General features: G+C 47.9%; 2 protein-coding genes across 2 annotated transcripts in view; both read right to left on the reverse strand.

The window, feature by feature from the left end:
* Positions 1 to 3,226: 3,226 nt before the first annotated feature.
* Positions 3,227 to 6,785, reverse strand: LOC119311046 (multiple organellar RNA editing factor 8, chloroplastic/mitochondrial-like). Its single transcript, XM_037586667.1, has 4 exons — positions 6,373 to 6,785; positions 5,341 to 5,438; positions 5,179 to 5,244; positions 3,227 to 4,187 (listed from the first exon to the last, which is right to left on the reverse strand). The coding sequence occupies exons 1-4, from the start codon at positions 6,738 to 6,740 to the stop codon at positions 3,508 to 3,510; spliced, it is 1,212 nt and encodes a 403-aa protein (XP_037442564.1). The 5' UTR covers positions 6,741 to 6,785; the 3' UTR covers positions 3,227 to 3,507.
* Positions 6,786 to 7,198: 413 nt separating this feature from the next.
* LOC119309832 (multiple organellar RNA editing factor 8, chloroplastic/mitochondrial-like) overlaps positions 7,199 to 17,402 on the reverse strand; it is a 17,147-nt gene continuing 6,943 nt past the window's right edge. Inside the window, exons 3-6 of the mRNA XM_037585742.1 lie at positions 9,357 to 9,422; positions 7,704 to 7,871; positions 7,309 to 7,673; positions 7,199 to 7,216 (exon numbers count right to left, since the gene is read on the reverse strand). Coding sequence (XP_037441639.1) covers positions 7,199 to 7,216; positions 7,309 to 7,673; positions 7,704 to 7,871; positions 9,357 to 9,422 — 617 coding nt within the window. The remainder of the gene's footprint in view (positions 7,217 to 7,308; positions 7,674 to 7,703; positions 7,872 to 9,356; positions 9,423 to 17,402) is intronic.

The raw sequence follows: 17,402 nt of genomic DNA on the forward strand, positions 1-17,402 counted from the left end.
GTAAAGAAGTGACTTCAGAATCTTCTAGAAATGTTGCCTCCCCTCCTTAGTCTGATGGGTGACATACAAGATACCACTCCCTCCGTCTCATAGTATAAGATCGTTTTTGACACTAATGTAGTGTCAACACTAGTGTAAAAAACGCTCTTATACTATGGACAGAGGGAGTATTAATTAGTTTGCCGATATGTGTCTTACTTTAATTACGCTGCATACAAATGATTAAAATTAATATCTTGTGTTCCCCTGAAAAAAAAATGTCTTGTGTAGGCATACGGTGTTATTTGAATGCTCAGGCGTAGCCTTGTGATATAGGCTGCACGTCACAAGGTTTTTGACTTTCAGCAAGTGTTGTTAGAGCTTTCAATGATATATAAAAAAGGAAAAGGCCATGGTAGCTTGAACCTTGGTGCTGCTAGTCATTCTTCACTTATTTTACTTGTTTGCTTAAGATGGTTGTCAGTTTGTAAGCATTCTGTGTACTTTTCTTGATGTCTCATTTGTAGATCAAAGTGAGTCGTGACAGTGATGTTGCCACAGGTTTTTTTGTTCCTTTTTTAGATTTATGTATGGTTATAGTTTCTTTGCACTTATCATTTCTTTTATCCTAGATAAAAACAAGCTTCTTTTCTGCCCCTACCAAGAATACTCATATTACTTGAATGTTGAAGCTAGTGCATTTTCCTAATTTATATAAGTTATATTTATCTGTTTCAGACGTAAATGTGGAAAGTAACAGGACTTATGATCTTTTCCTGACCCTAGAGGTTATGTACAGTGGGATTGCTTAGAGCAACTCCAATGGGGCTACTCATTTTGTCCGCATGCGTCCGTTTGGGTCGGCGAGGATAAAAGTGGAGGCTCAACGCGCCGACCCAAACGCAAATCGCGTCCGCATGGCGTCCGCGCCGGCCCAAAATTGCGTCAGGAATGCGTCGGCGCGGACGCGAAGCGTGTCTCCTCGGCGTCTGCCGCGTCCCCACCTGTAGGCCACTCAACCGCCACCGGTCGTCTTATTTATAACGACCACCAACAGCGGGCCCACTTGTCAGCCTCTGGAAGTTTCATTTTTTAAGCACGCGTGCGGCGGGAGGCCGGCCTCATCCACTTCTCCCGTCCACATCTGGCCCCCCACCACTCCCTTGCTTCCTCGCCGACGACAGAAAACCCTAGTGTCATGGGCATCTTCGGCAGCAACAATGGCAAGGGCAAGGGCAAGTGCACCCCCGGTGCCTCGTCCTCCCGTGCTCCCCCTCCCCCTCCTCCTTCGTCGGCGGCTCGTTTCCGCCCTGAACGTCGGCGCTTGCACACCCGATGCACCAAGCACGGTGGCACTGGGAGTACAGGCAGCCCCTTCCCTACCCCGACGTCACGCTGCCGCACCATTAGCACTTGGATCCGCAGCGGATCCCGGTGCCGGCGGTACCGCGGAGCCAGCGGGTGCACGACGACGAGGTGCGCCGGTGCCGCGCGCACCTACGCCGGAGCAGCGTCGGCTGCCAGAGTATGTTGTCGACTCTCTCAACTGGGAGGCTTGGTTCGCCCTCGAGTGTCGACGTCGTCCCGCCGGTGTTCCCACCACCGCCCCCGCAGGTACAGCCGGAGGACGAGGACGCGGAGACGGAGTACCAGGCTTCCCTCGAGGAGGCCCTGCAGCAGGCGCTGGAGGCTAGCCGCCTCGAGGAGGACGCGCGTTGGGATGGGTTGGAGCAAGCCCTCGCCCTATCGGCGGCGGGGGACTCTGTCCACACCCCGCTGTTCATGCCGCCACCGCCACCGCCACCATCGCTGCCCATCCAGCCCAAGCCGGAGCCGATGCGGAAGCGCTCCGCGCCTCCACCCACTTGGCCGGAGGAGGCCTACTCGTGGACGGGCCAGTGCCGCGAGTTTGTGAGCGCCCCCCCCCCCTAGTCCACTTCGCCGCGACGCCGGAGCAGGAGGCCGCCCACCTCGAGCGCTGGAAAGCGCACTGGCTCCGCCAGGAGCAGGCCGACGGCGAGGAGCAGATGCGCTACGAGGCCATGCTCCAGCACGATGCGGAGGCGCTCCGTACCAGGCGGCGTTCGGGTGGGCTGCCCTACTCCCGTCTTCATCGACCTCACCGGCGATGGTGACGGCGGCGTCGACGCCAAGGGCAAGGGCAAGGCCGACGACGTCTAGGGGCAGCGTGCGGGGCGGCAGAAGGCGGGCGCAGACTTTTTTTTAATGTTTTAGTTAATGTTTAATTATGTTTATTTCGTGCAAGCATTTTTTTTTTGCATGCGGGCACATTTGGGTCAGCCTCCCCGTTGGTCGGTCAAGCCGACCTATTTCAAAATGCGGACGCGCATGTCCGCCTAGCCGACCCAAACGGACGAAAAGCGAACAGAGCGCGCGTCCGTTTGGGTCGCCCCGTTGGAGTTGCTCTTAGTTCCCCTCACAACTTCCTCTTCTCTTCTCCTGCAATTGCGTACACCAAAAGAATCTTTGTTTGGCCATCATGTCATGTTTAACAGTTTAAGCATACATGTTTTCTCCGCCTTTGTCAACAAACCATGTTCTAGTGGTTGTGGTGATATTTTGGTGTTCATGTATGGGGTTGATGCAGTACCTCATTTGGAGCTTTGCAACGTTTGCACTGGAAAGCATAGACATAGGCTCTGTTTGGATGTATACACTCAAGCCACGGAATTGAAATGGGGTGTTTATCAGAATTTGCTTATCAGTAATACTACTATGTCTGTCAGAGTCGAAAATTTCTACATGTGAACTGATTCTGGACGATCGTACTTTCTCTTTTGTCTTGACCGAAATTGTAATGTTGTACCAACACTGGCCATACCCATATTCTGCATAAAATTTCCTCTGGACAATATGCTTCACTTGAATCAAAGAACTTCCTAGTTGCTTTACTTTCTAAACATGCTACCAGGATCTCGGAATCACGACCGCTACAGCTCCCTCATAACTGCAGGTCGCGCTACATGGCCTCTGTTTGATGAAATCAGAATAGTTGAGAACAAAGTGGCTAACTGGTGCGTAACATGTGGGAATCTGACAAACAGTTCAGCCAAATACTGAAGAAAGCTCGTAAGTGACAACTCTAAGCCACAAATCACTGGAGCAAAGTCACAGACAACTTTTCTTTTGATTTGAGGAGCAAGCCACCGACAACTTAAAGTGAAAAAAAAAAGAACTCTGGGTCCATGCAGAAACAACTATCGGTTTCTACACACATTTGTACACTGACAGAATATAAAAGTGATTCGATAGAACACACAGAACATGTTGCTATTACAATACGGCAACGAATAACAAAGTTCTGGCTCCATACGATAGTCAGCATTGTATTTATTTCGACAAAGAGAAAAAAACAAAGCACTTCTTACCTAAGCTTGCAGTAGTTCTAGTTCTCAAAACACCATTATGGATAGAGAATATATGCATAAAAGTCCACGAGAACAACATAGGGCGACTCGAGCATAGCTCGTACTAACTTCCTAAACGGCGCTCTTCTACCAGTGTTCTCTACTGGTAGTTCCTCCCTGGCCCGTCCCTGCCCTCGTAGGGAGGAGGGGCGGCGTTGTTGTAGTTACCGCCACCTTGGTAGCCTGGGTTACCACCTGGTTGGCCCTGGTAGTCTGGTGCACCACCACCATAGCTAGGACCACCGCCTTGGTAGGGAGGAGGCTGGTTGCCACCTGCAAAAGGCGGCAGCGGGTTGCCTCCTGGCGCTCCACCCTGGTATCCAGGGTTGTTGCTATGGTAGGCTGGGCCGGGTCCATTGTGCATGTTGCCACCAGGATTACCCTGGTAACCTTGGTTGCCAGCTTGGTAGCCAGGGGCTGGGGCACCTCGGTATCCAGGGGGTGGTGGTGCATTTGGATAGTTTGGTCCACCTCCTGCAGCATAGCCTGCCTGTGGGTTTGGTGCATGGGGCTGGTAATTTGGTGGAGCACCTGAAGGCGGCGGCGGGCCCTGTGCACCGCGACTTGGAGGAGCAGCATCATGGGGTGGCATTTGGTTTGGAGGCCCACTCTGGTAGGCCTGTGTGTTCTCCCTTCTCCTTTCAAAGTTCCTCGACCTGTCAAAGTTGCGAGGCCTGTCATTGCGCCGGGATCTTTCATTGGCACGGGCATTGTTTCTCACCCACTCCTCATGGTATTTGGGGTCGTAAGGAACAGCTTGTCCATCTATAAATGGTTCTCCTGAAATACAAGAACAGGCATCAGATACACTCTCTTTACATATGGACACTGATGAAAACTGGAAAAAGTGCACAAGCTCAAATAATCCAGGGAAGAAACGGCAATGTTAAAAGCTGCCACCTCAAGGGGCTCAAATTGCCAGGACAGAATGACAAACACTTGATACTATAAATCGTCTTGCACAAAGCGCTCGACAGGCTAGATAGTCATACAGATTTGCATTTTTATCTTAGGATATAACCCTTGTCTTATACTGTACTAGGATATATAGTTCTAGGAGGACGATGCATACTTTAAACAAAAGCTGGAAACTACAGAAGCGCTATCATATAGCTCTCATATCAATTTTAAGTGTACTCTGTTATATTCAGGTTTCATCAGAAGACAGAAGTTTGTAGTTTCTACCGTTACCAAAAAGTTATAGGGGCCAACATAAGCTCATACTTCAATTAAAAATTAACGAAGTTGTCACCAAACACCATTTCTTTCAGTTGAAAAGATATTTTACATACTGGTTACATCCTTTACTATATACTGTAGGAATGAAGATACAGAGAGCAGTCAAGATTTAACTCAAATACTAGAAAACTCCAAGGTAACAACAATGAGGTGTTCATCACCAAACAGATAAATGCTTAGCTATAAATCAACGGGGTACAGAAGCAAATCAGCAGAACAAACAAGATAACAATGATGATCATTGATTAATAAATGCAAAAATATTCTGACAGGATAACAATATTAACCTTTTGAGTAACAATACAATTCCTAAAATGCACGTGCTACAGGAAATTACAACATCTAGGAAAAGTATTATATAGGGATTCTGAAAATTCCTAGATCTAGAACATGCAATTAAGATAATCATAACACAACATCATAGTAGCAGCACAGAGTGGTAAATCTATTACCTCGTCAGGGGAAAGAGCAACAGGCATTTAAAATTATTATAATGTGGTCAATATTCAGTCAGATAGTACATAATCATTACCTCCATAGTCCTTATTTCTGACATCCAGGTATGAATCAGGAAGAACCCAACGGACTTTAGGCAACTCTGAAAACAATAATTTAGGGGCATTTAACACAAGATCATTTTAAGTCACCTTCATAAAAAGATCACATACAAGACTTTTCATGTAATGATCAATACCTTTGAGTTTGTAGGAGAGTTCCTCAGATACTAGGGCACCAAAAGCAAAATAATGCCTAGTTGACACAGAGTAGATCTTCATCCTTGCTTCGTCTTCACTGGAACGACATAGGATAGATTTGAGATACAGATATGTTATAAATAGCACATAGATGACTGAAAACACGTTTCATGTTAAGACTGGAGACAATTAAGACATAAAGAAGAATTATGTTCTATTCTCATCAAACCAATAAGTTGTTATGGTCCAGAGGCAAACAAAATTACTAAGAAATGGTTAAACTGCAACAGATGTCCACCAACGAAGTTAATGAACTCACAGTTGTCTAGGTACCAAAAACAGATACTAAGCATGATCCCCAAGTAAGAATCACAAATCATAAATGTGAAAGCAGCATTTAAATGATAAAATTGCACAAAAATGAGATAGGAACAACAGACACATTATCACTTCTCCAATTCCGACTCATAACCCATGAAATCAATAAAAGAACCCCCGTAAGTGAATCTACAAAATAACCAAACTTCAACGACCATCTACAATTGAGTCTCTGCACCCACTAATTTCCAAACACCCTAAAGCATGTCGGTGCATCAGAACGATACCCAACCCACATAGACCATATAAATGAATCCCCACTCTTGTCATAACCATACTCCCATAGTCAATATTGCATATAAAAGACTAAGAACAACAAGCACGATCTCTCATACTGTGATCAGAGCATCAAACAGTCGTCTGTATTCAACTAACATAGCAATTTCAAACATCCATGCGGTCATTATTGCTGCATAATAAATTAAAAAAGCCCTGGTCAGGAACTGGTAATTTCAATCTCTGTACACACAAAGTGGAGGCTAGTATCACAACAGACGCTAGCACAACATCCACTACACCACCTGACCAACACTCGCTATTCCCCACCCCGAATCCCCTCCGCCGAATCCAGATCCAAACATACGCACCATAAAACTACGCTGACGTGATGAGCGCATCAGTGCGGGAGGGGGGTGTGGTACGGTGAGCCATACCTTCCGACGACCTGGGCGAGGGTCTTGATGTACCCGTCGATGATCTCGTCGCGGGTGACATCGGGGTTAGCGCCGTCGCCTGGGGGCGGCTCCATGACGACGAGCCAGTGCTCGAAGTCGCAGCCGTCGAGGAGGATCGTCTCCTTGGGCGGGCGGTTGCTCCAGTTCGGGGACGAGTCCCGCAGCGACGAGTTCGCGGGCTGCGTCGCGAATCGCCTCGCCGCCGCCCAGGGCGCCGCGGCGGGGGACGGGACCAGCGCCGCCGGGAGGAGGCTCCCCGCGGCCGCGACCGGGCGGAGGAAGCGGGAGGCGGCGGCGTGGAGGGGCGAGGCCCTGGAGAGGAGGAGCGCACGCGACGCCGACGCCATGGTGGAAAACCCTAGCGGGGAGGGGATTGGGGAAATGGGATGGGGAGTGACCACGGGGTTTAAGGCTTCAGCGAGAGTGCGCGATTTATAGAGGGGCCCGTGTTTCGTTGAGGCCGCCGAAATATCTCCATTCACTGGGCTTGGGCTATGAAGAGTGTGATCTGTTGTGTTAGGAATATGGGCCTCCATGTGTAATGGGCCACAAAAAAAGCTCGATGCGATTCGATTTCGGCCTAGGATCCAAGCCTTTCACGTGTTTTTGTGCCAATCAACAAATAACACAGCTTTGTCTAAAAAAAAACAGCTCTGCCGCTCTGGCACCATAGTCAGCAGTCAGCACTGTGTTTATTTCGATATAAAGTGAACAAACAATGAGCACGTACGAAAACATAGTCAGCATTGTATTTATTTCGACAAAGTGGGAATACAATGAGCACTTAGCTAAGCTTCTGGTAATTCTAGTTCTCAAAACAGCACTAGGGATTGAGAATAGTATACATGCATAAAAGTCCATGAGAGCAACAAACGAGAGTACAAGACACGAGCAGAGCATGTACGAACTTCCTACGCAGTGCTCTTCTAGAAGTGTTCTATATTGGTAATGCCTCCCTGGCCCGTCCCTGCCCACATAGGTCGGTGGTGCGGCATTGTTGTAGTTGCCACTGCCCTCCTGGTAGCCTATGTTTTGGTATCCTTGTGCACCACCACCATAGCTAGGACCAACGCCGTGCATGTTGCCACCATGGTTACCAGCTTGGTACCCAGGAGTTGGGGCACCTTGGTATCCAGGGTGTGATGTGTTCTGATAGTTTGGTCCCCCTGCTGGAACATAGCCTGATTGCCAGTTTGCTGCATGGGGCTGGTAATTTGGTGGTGGCGGCCCCTGTGTAGGGCGCACTGGAGAAGCGTCGCGGGGTGGCATTTGGTTTTGCTCTTGGGATGGTGGTCGGGGAGACTGGTAACTTGGTGGAGCAGGCCTGCTTTGATATGTGTTCTCCCTTCTCTTGTCAAAGTTGCGAGGTCTGTCGCCGCGTTTGTGCCGGGGTTCATTAGCACGACGATTGTTAATCACCCATTCCTCATGGTATTTGGGATCGTATGGAACAGCTTGCCCATCAATAAATGGTTCCCCTGAAATACAAGAAAAGGCATGAGATACACCCATATATCTTTACCATGTGAAGAAGATGAAAAATGAATATGTTGCACAATCTCAAATCATCCAGGGAACACACAACAGGTTAAGATGTTAAAGCTGCCACCTCAAGGAGCCTAGAAAGCCAAGACAGAACGACAAACACTTGATATGTTAATAAGAGAGACAACTGGCAGCCAAAAACGCACACGACTAGGAGGACTATATATATTTTAAACAAACACTAGCAACTACAGAAACGCTCGCTGCCATATATAGCACCCAATAAATTTTAAGTGTACTGTGTAATATTCAGGTTTCATCACAAACAGAAGTTTGCGGTTGGTAACACTGGCCAACATAACCTCCTAGTTACTTACCAGTAAATAAAGTTGTCACCAATCTTCATTTCTGTTATTGAATAGATATCATACATATTGGTGACATCCTTTACTACATACGGTAGAAATGAAGGTACGGAGAGCAGTGAAGAGTATACTCAAATACTAGAAAACTCCACATGATACCAATGATGAGATGTTCACCACTACAGTTTACTGCTAAACTATAATGCAAAAGGCTACAGGAATTGCAGCACAAATAGGAAGGATACTAACAATGATCATTAATCAATAAATGGAAAAATAATCTGGAAGGTAAAGCATGTCTTAAGACTTTGAGTAAAAATACAATTCCTAGAAGCATGTGCTACACGAAATTACATCCTAAAATAGAAATATTATATAGGAATTCTCAAAATTCCTAGGTCTGGAACATGCAATTAAGATAGATGCTCATAACACAACATAATAAATAGCAGCAGAGAGTGGTAAATCTATTAACTAATCAGGGGGTAAGCAGCAACCATTTCAAAATATTAGACTAGCCACAATGCATAGTAACATACGCTAGTAACATACACAAATTCCTAGACTATGTTACTACCTTCATAGTGGGTAGTAACATAAGGCTGGTTGTAATGGGTAGTATCATAAGTTAGTATCATGCATATGATACTAGTGTATGATACTACCTCCCTAATGCATAGTATCATATGGTAGTATCACATATGACTTTATTTATTGCCATGCATGACACATACTAGTGTAGCATTTATTATGATACAGTATCATGATATGATACTCAACTCTCTCTTACTTCATTTAATTCTATGCCACCTCATCAAAGTTGCCTAGTTGACATGCATGATACTAGCTATGATACTCCCATTACAACCAGCCTTACAACCAGCCTAAGTGTGGTAACATGCAAAGGTTCATTTATTAGGTTATAGGCTCATATTGCATTGGGACATGTGATGTTACAGTAACTAGCTAAGTTACTATAACTACCTCTCTCCTCATTAACTCATTGCCACATAAGCAAATTTGCTTAGTTGGACTCGATGTTACTGCTGAAGTTACTCCCACTGTGGCTAGTCTTATAGTGGACAAGTAAGATAGGAAGAACATAATCATTACCTCCATAGTCCTTGTTTCTGACATCCAGGTATGAATCAGGAAGGACCCAGCGGACCTTAGGCAACTCTGGAGATAATCACTACTAGAAATACCACTACTAATGGCGCACCTAATATGGCCATTAATGGCGCATCACTGGTGCGCCACTGACAGCACGCCATTAGTAATTTTTACTAATGGCGCACCAGCTGGTGCGCCATTAGTATCTGGTATACTAATGGCGCACCACCTGGTGCGCCATTAGTATATGCGAGGGTGCGCCATTAGTATGCCTCCCAGTTGGCATGTACACCCAGGTGCTTTGGCATACTAATGGCGCACCACCTCTGGATGCGCCATTAGTAACCGCAGCATACTAATGGCGCACTACCCGGTGATGCGCCATTAGTATGCACTGTCATACTAATGGCGCACTGTCGTGTGATGCGCCATTAGTATGAATATTATGTTTTTTTTTATTTTCTGTTTTTTGCACAGGTTACAAAATGTATAATTTGACAAAATATAGACAGCACACATCAACAATAGATTCATCAAATACAATAGAAGATTAGTCTTTGAATACAATTCATCATATTAGTCTCCGAATACAATTCATCATATTAGTCTCCGAATTAAAAAGACCGAACAAAGATAGAACATTATATTACAAGTCTCGAGACCGCGAGTAGCGAGTTTGTCTTCGCATTACAAGTCGATATCGATCATCTAAACTACCATCACATAGAAGAGAGTTGCGGTCATCACGATGAGCATCATCACGATGAAACTCGTCTTCATCCGGTTCCTCCAACGCTCCCTCCCCTCTCCCGCTAGATAGCGGGCGTATCTAGATTCGGCCTCGGCCCTAGTGGTGTACCCTTTGTAACTGTTACCGCTGAATCGGTGAACCTGTCTCCGACACTCCTCCCAGTCATCGTAGACTCCGGGAACCTTACCCTTGTACACGACATACGTCGGCATCACTATGCACTAGCCAAACGAAACGTTAGTACCAATTCACAGACAATACATAAGCAATATATAATTATACAACAGAACGATCGGAAGAGAAAAGCAAGACATTAATAGCATCGATTACATCTAAGTTGAACGACTCTCAAAACCAAAGAGACATACTACAAGTTCGTTAAAGTTTAATTACAACATGAGCCAATCGATATTTCAGAACTAGACAACTCGACTCAAGGGACCGGAGCGTGGATGAAGCCGCCGTCTATCGTGGGAGTCATGAAAGAACGGGCGTTGTCATCCTGCATTTGTAGCATTGTGTCGATGTCACTGTTGGACGGTTGATTTCTGAGGTAGAACTGCCCCGAGGTACGAAGGACATCTTGATGGATGATTTCCGCAAACTCCGACTGGATGCGAAAAAATTCTTGTCGGAGGTCCGCGTCCTGGATTGCCGACACGCTCGCGGCCCAATCTTGGAGTTTACTCGGTAGCAGAAGTTGATGATGGTCCCGTACGATCGCCCGCATGTGATGGATGGCGTAGTAGGCACCCTTCTGACCGCCAGGCGGCTGCTTGACGCAGCAGAACGTCGTATTGTGGGAGAACACGTGCTTGCCGTACTTACGAATAGGCCTGGTGAAGGTGCCTCCAGATTGGGCGTAGCCGGGGAGAACATCATCAAGAACCTTCTTGACATTTGTGTAGTCTACGTTCGACTGACGGTCCGGGTCGAAATACGTGGCCATGGAATATTTGGGGCTTAGGAGGATGAGCGTGCAACGTGTGTCACTGCAGAAAACACGGAATGTTAAAAGAAAAACGATCGAAAAGTAAGAATTCATATGTTATGGGCCGGTTGAGGGGAGGACTTACTCGGGAAAGTAAGGCACGAGGAAGTTATCCTTATCTTGGTTTGCCAGAATGACGCCTTCGAGGTAAGAACTCGCGACTTGCCGGTCCCCAGCGCTGCCCAAGATCTTGGCACGCATGTAGAAGGGGTCGACTATCACGATGTCCGGGGTCTTGTCGCGAATGATCCGCATCTCCATACTCAGCGAAAATAGCCGAACGAAGGTGTAGTGCAGCGGATGAAGGTTAAACATAGCAAAGATGTCATCAAACCGCAGGACGATCGTACCCCCGATGTCGCCATCCACAAAGCCCTTGCCCTCTGGCACCTTGGCCACGAAAACCGGGTATGCCACATCCTTCTCTCTGAGACGCCGCTTCTCCAAAGAAAGAACACTGTCGTGCAGACTTCGCATAGCACCGGTTGCAGCATTGAGCATATTTGGTGGTAGCATCGCCCTACCCGCCACATGCACCCTCCTGGAGATATCCTGTGGTGAAGGTGGCCCGTCCTGAGCACGGATCGTACTCGGTGCCGGCTGGCTCGCACCCTTCTTAGTCTTTCTTTTGCGTGCCTTCTTCTTCTCCTGTAATGGGACCGAGTTCTGCTCACAGACCGCCTTCTTGAGTGTGTTGGGGCTGATAATATTTCGCACCTCGCCTATCTGAGGCTCGGTGAAGTCGGCAGCTGGAGGCGTCTCCTGAGAGCTGAACGCCAGACGGCGCCTGTTGCAACTTGGCTTCTCCGCGGTACGAGCTAGATCGCACACGTCTTTTGTTGGGTTTGGTTCTTGAGAAGGAGGCCCCATGAAGTCGCCATCGTACCCATGCTCGGCAAAGTACTGATCGACGTTGCCAAATGTATCATCGTCGTCGTCGTCGTCGTTCTGATCCTGTGCCATATGCATGTTTGGATCCAGTGGCATAGGGATGTCCGGCACCGTTACGGCGGTCTTGCCATGGGGCCGAGTTGGCGCCGGCACGACTGGCGGTGTTGTCTTTGGGGTGGTGTCCCCCGCCCCCAAACGAATCTGGCTCTTCGGCCAAAGCAGGGGCCAGCTCAGGCAGGCGCTGAGGGTCATCACGTCATCATCGTCGGCCCCAACGGGTCGAATCGAAGGTAACAAGTCGTCGCAGCCTGGCAGCACCCGAACCAGTTGAACCCTAAACAAGTTGGGTGGCATCTGGGTACCGTGGAACAAGGGGTTGCCCGGTTGAACGATTTTGCCCTTGGCGACATCGACCAACTCGTTGTTCACGAAGTGGAGGAGAGTGCACGGAACGTCGGCGGCGCCCTACGAAAACATGTAGGGCGTCAGGGATGCCCAGTCAAAGGCAAGGAGATGAAGTCCTCGGCCGAGAGAGGCTTAATTAGTTACCGTGATGATGGCGTCGAGCTCGGCTAATGTCGAGGCACCGCCAACGGCGGGCGTGCAGTTGACGGAGCGGCCGCTTGCTGAAGAGGTGCCGGCCGGCGTACACCCGGGTGCATTAAGCTCCCGTGCCGGCGTCGGAGACACCAATGCCGCCTCCGCCGGAGGCACCAATGGCCCCGCCATCGCATTATGCGAGTTGCTGGCCGTGAAGCTAGGAATCGGGGGCGGCCCCTGTTGGCCGCCCGCAATCCACGCACTCAACCCCGAGATCAAGGTAGGCACAAGGGCGGTGATCGTCTCTCCGAGTCGTTGTTCCACTTGCTCTTGGACAATCTCCGGAATCCGCGCCACCTGTGCCTTGAGTTCTTGAACCTCTCGCGCCTGGCTTTCTGAGCTGGTCTTTTTCTCCTTCCGCACACCAGCGGTATAGTATGACCCCCATTTTGTCGACAAGCCTTTGCCGGCCACACGACCAGCTGACGTCGGCTTACTGAGCTTATCCTTGTTCTTCATTATATTCAACCCCTATTTAGAGTGGTGTCCCAAGGGTTGCTCTGAGTCGACCCCGCGCTACTGCTTTCAGTCGCCTGCGGAAGGAATGTGAACCATTTAGAAATTCGGCTTCATTAATTAGAATGCAACCATATGGAGCTAATTACGCGGGGGTGTATTCCTTACCAGAACAAGCTCAAGCTGCCTGGTCTTCGGATCCGTGGTAAGCTCCTTTGTTTTCGGGTCCTTCTTGTACCGGGCCCTGACAAAGTTCCTGGTCTGCTTGTCACCGTATTTATCGAAGAGGGGCGGTAGGCCTTGCTCGGCACGGTCCGCCTCCTCCTTGTCCCATATAGGCTCCGCCACTCTGTAACCGCCGGGACCGAGTGTGTGTTCCCCTATGTTCAGCTCCCGCATTTGTTTCCCCCACTCACTTGATTGGGAGCTTGCGGTGCTCGAGCAATTGATCTTGAAGTCGTTGTAGTCATCTTCGGTGATCGAAGGATTTTTCTCCTTGATCTTCTCATAACTCTCACCTTTCTCGATCATTCTCTTCACATTGCTTTTCCAAGTAGACAGGGCCTTGCTCATCTTCGTGAGGGCAGCATTGTTCACTTTATTCCCTTTGAGGCTTGTGTTTTCGAATTCAGCTGGGAACTTGTATCGTTCGTGCAGCTTCGTGAAGAGGAGGTGGCGCAAATTCCCCCGGTCAGGATGCCTCAGGTTCTCGGTGTTGATCGAGACGGTGCTCCGGACAATGCACCCGAGCTGAAGCGAGTACCCCTTGACTATTCGTTCGGGCGCCGTTGGATTCCCGTTGGAGTCCACTTCAGTAACTTCCTCCTTGAGGGTGCGGAGCACGATCGGGCGCCGGTCCTTCCGTTGCCTCTTCGGCTGGCTGCTATCTGTGCGTGCGCCGCCATCATCAGTGGTGGCATCCTCGGCGGCACCATCAGTGGTGGCATCAGTGTGGTCATCCTCGGCGGCACCATCCGTGGTCTCAGGATCGGTGGGGAAGGCGGCGGCCTCATACAAGTGAGGTTGTTCCTCCATCTCCTGGGACAGCTCCCAGAATGCCTTGCCGCCCGAACCCCCGGCCTCATCGTTGTGGGCCATGTTTCTCTCTAAATAGAAACAAAGTTTGGTCAAAAAGTTGGTTATTGTCAAGGAACAATATCATGGTCTCATCATTTAGGGTTTGTTGACACCGAGGCATCCTAAAATCTAAACTTTTATCATTGAGGGTTTTTCGACGCCAAGGCACCCTAAAAGCCTAACTTTTCATCATTTCGGTTTTTATCGACACCGAGGCACCCTAAAAGCCATGCATTAGTCACAAGTACGCCGGGGCACTTGATCCTACTTAATTAACTACTAAGATACCCCGGCCCATGCATTAGTCACAAGTACCCCATATGTCCTATTTTTAGCAAAGTCATGCTAAAATTCACGGAAAATTTCAGCATGACCTTTGCTGAAAATAGGACATATGGAGTACCCGAATTTGCTGGAACGGAAGTTAATCGACATTCCAGCAAACTCAAGGGCCTCTCGGGTGGACAAGGCAAAAAAGGCCTCCACATACACATCACTGATTTAACGAAATTTGCACACAACTCAGTAGCACTTCATCATCATATAAAGTATATTAGCAGCAGTACAAATAAAGAGACATGATCAAAGTACTTCATAATAAACCCAAGCAACTTCATCATCATATAAAGTATATTAGTAGCAGTACAAATAAAGAGACATGATCAAAGTACTTCATAATAAACCCAAGCAACTTCATAATAAATCAATGTCCTCAGCTGTAAACTGAACTATTGTCAGGTCATGTTGTCAGGTCATGTTGAAAGTAAAATAGGACCTTGCTGTGTTTGGGACCAAATTGTTATTTGGCTATTCTAGCTGGCTTTTTTTAGCGAATTGTAACTTGTGTGAAGCTGAAACAAAGTTAACTTACATGCTCCTATATGCTCAGCTGAATTATTATAACATGTCTATCCAGTTTGCAGTTATTCTTACAATGTTATCTTGGCATATTTTGCAGAAAGGTACCAAGAGGGTGCAATTTGTCAGGAACTTGATTAGGGAGGTTGCTGGATTCGCTCCCTATGAGAAACGTATCACTGAGCTTCTTAAGGTTGGAAAGGACAAGCGTGCACTCAAGGTCGCCAAGAGAAAGCTTGGTACTCACAAGAGAGCAAAGAAGAAGAGAGAGGAGATGTCAAGTGTCCTTAGGAAGATGAGGTGTGTAACCACTCTGACTCACCATTTATATTATGAACATTATTTTTCTGACCATGTTCATTAGGTTTTGCTTGATTGAATTACAGATGGTTGTATGATTATAAGAGTCACACCTGTGTGCGGGATGGTCTCAAGTCAAGTTAACAATATCTGCCAAAACCTAATACAAATGAATCATATGAATAAAAATGATTGATGCAGAATCCAAAATGGCAACTGGCATACATTGCTAGCAAAGTACTATTTCAATTGATCAGGGTTTTGAGTTGGCTCTGTGGCAAAACAATGTTAAGCACGCTTTATAAGCACGCTTTCAGCACTAATTTAAGTTGTTGCCAACTTTTGCAGAACTTAAACTTGGCTTGCTGACTAAATAATACTACCTCCGATCTATAATAAGTGTCGCAGTTTTGAACTAACCCCGGTTCAAAACTGCAATACTTATTTTGGATCGGAGGGAATACTACGTTAAGTTGCCTTCTGCTATTTGATCTCACAACTTTTTCTTCCAAGTACTGAATTTGACTTGTATCATTTGTAAGAATTGTGGACTCTTCATTCCAGCCCCAAATATCTACTGTGTATCATATTTTTTGCTTATGTCACACATTATCTTTATTGGTTAAGCTAACGAACTCTCCCTTGTGTGCAGAAAAATAGTGCCCATCAGGACCAAAACAATTAAAGCCAGTCAAAAGGATTAGTAGAAATCGAGGCCCTCGCCTGACATGCATCTAGTCGAGGGCATTGGTCGCACGCTCAATTGAAATAGTACTTTGCTAGCAATGTATGTCAAGTTAACAATCGAAGTGCATACAGAAAACACAGAATTAATGCAGAATCCAAAATGCAAAGTGTTCTTTAGGTTTTTCTTTTTTCTGACCATGTTCATGTCTTCTACTTTCAGGCAAAAATAGTTGCAATTCTGTTTTGCTGCAACAGTTGGTATATAAATGACTAAAATGTTCTCACGTGATATGCAGGTCTGCTGGTGGTGGTGGTGCTGGTGACAAGAAGAAATAGAGATGGGGCTCACGGGGGATGCGAGGGGGAGAGGGGGAGAGGAGGAGGGGGAGCTCACGGGGGCGACGAGGTCCGGGTGGTGGTGTGGGTGCTCCGGCGACGGTGGTGTGGACGGGGCGGCGTCCGGGCCACCGGCGACGAGGGCGGCGGGGCGATGGCGAGTCGGCCTGGCCACCGGAGTCGGCCGGGCGAGGTCAACGGCGAGCGCCCCCTCTTCCTCCTCCTTCTCCGTGGGGAAAGCGGCGGGGCGGCGGCGTCGGGAGAGGAGAGGGCGGCGTCGCGGCGTCTCACGGCGTCGGGGCGGCGTCGCGGCGTCGGGGCGGCGTCGAGGCGGCGGGGCAGCGGCGTCGGGAGAGGAGAGGAGAGGGGAAGGGGATCGAGGGCGAGGGCGAGAAGGGGATCGAGGGCCGGGGAGGAAAAATATGGATGGGGGCACAATACTAATGGCGCACCACCCCCCGGTGCGCCATAAGTATATCCACACTAATGGCGCACCTCACCCTGGTGCGCCATTAGTACTTTTTTTTCTGCTCGAGCCAACAGGTTATCTCCCACCTGACCTAATCCACACCAAGTCCCCTCTACTAGCTCGACTGGTCAGTAGCCAGTTCTCACACCAGGAGGTCCTGGGTTTGAATCCCAGGCTCCACAAAATTTTTTTTATCATTTAAAAAGCTGTTTGATACTTATTTATGTTTAAATATGTTCAAACTTGTTTAAATAATAACAGTAATATTTTTTTATAAGACAGTAGCATTTAAAAAGCTGTTTGATACTAATTTTTTTTATAAGACGGTGCGCGGGGTGCGGGGGGTCGGCGGCGGCGGTTGGGTAGGGGAATCGAGGGTGCGGTGGGTCGGCGGCGGCGGCCGGTGGACTTGGGGGGTGCTCGGCGCCGAGGGGGACCGGATCTGGCGAGGTGGGATAGCGGTCGAGATGGAGGGGGATCGAGGTGGGCTCCACAAATTTTTTTTAGCATTTAAAAAGCTGTTTGATACTTATTTGTGTTTAAATATGTTCAAACTTGTTTAAATAATAACAGTAATATTTTTTTTATAAGACAGTAGCATTTAAAAAGCTGTTTGATACTAATTTTTTT

This window comes from Triticum dicoccoides, chromosome 5B (assembly GCF_002162155.2).
Source record: "Triticum dicoccoides isolate Atlit2015 ecotype Zavitan chromosome 5B, WEW_v2.0, whole genome shotgun sequence".
Lineage (NCBI taxonomy): Eukaryota > Viridiplantae > Streptophyta > Magnoliopsida > Poales > Poaceae > Triticum > Triticum dicoccoides.

Coding starts and splice junctions, on each gene's coding strand:
- LOC119311046 (XM_037586667.1), bottom strand. CDS start 6,740: ATGGCGTCGGCGTCGCGTGCGCTCCTCCTCTCCAGGGCCTCGCCCCTC. Junction 5,439..6,372: donor CTCGCCCAGGTCGTCGGAAG/GTATGGCTCACC, acceptor ATGTCGTTCCAG/TGAAGACGAAGCAAGGATGA. Junction 5,245..5,340: donor ACTCTCCTACAAACTCAAAG/GTATTGATCATT, acceptor TATTGTTTTCAG/AGTTGCCTAAAGTCCGTTGG.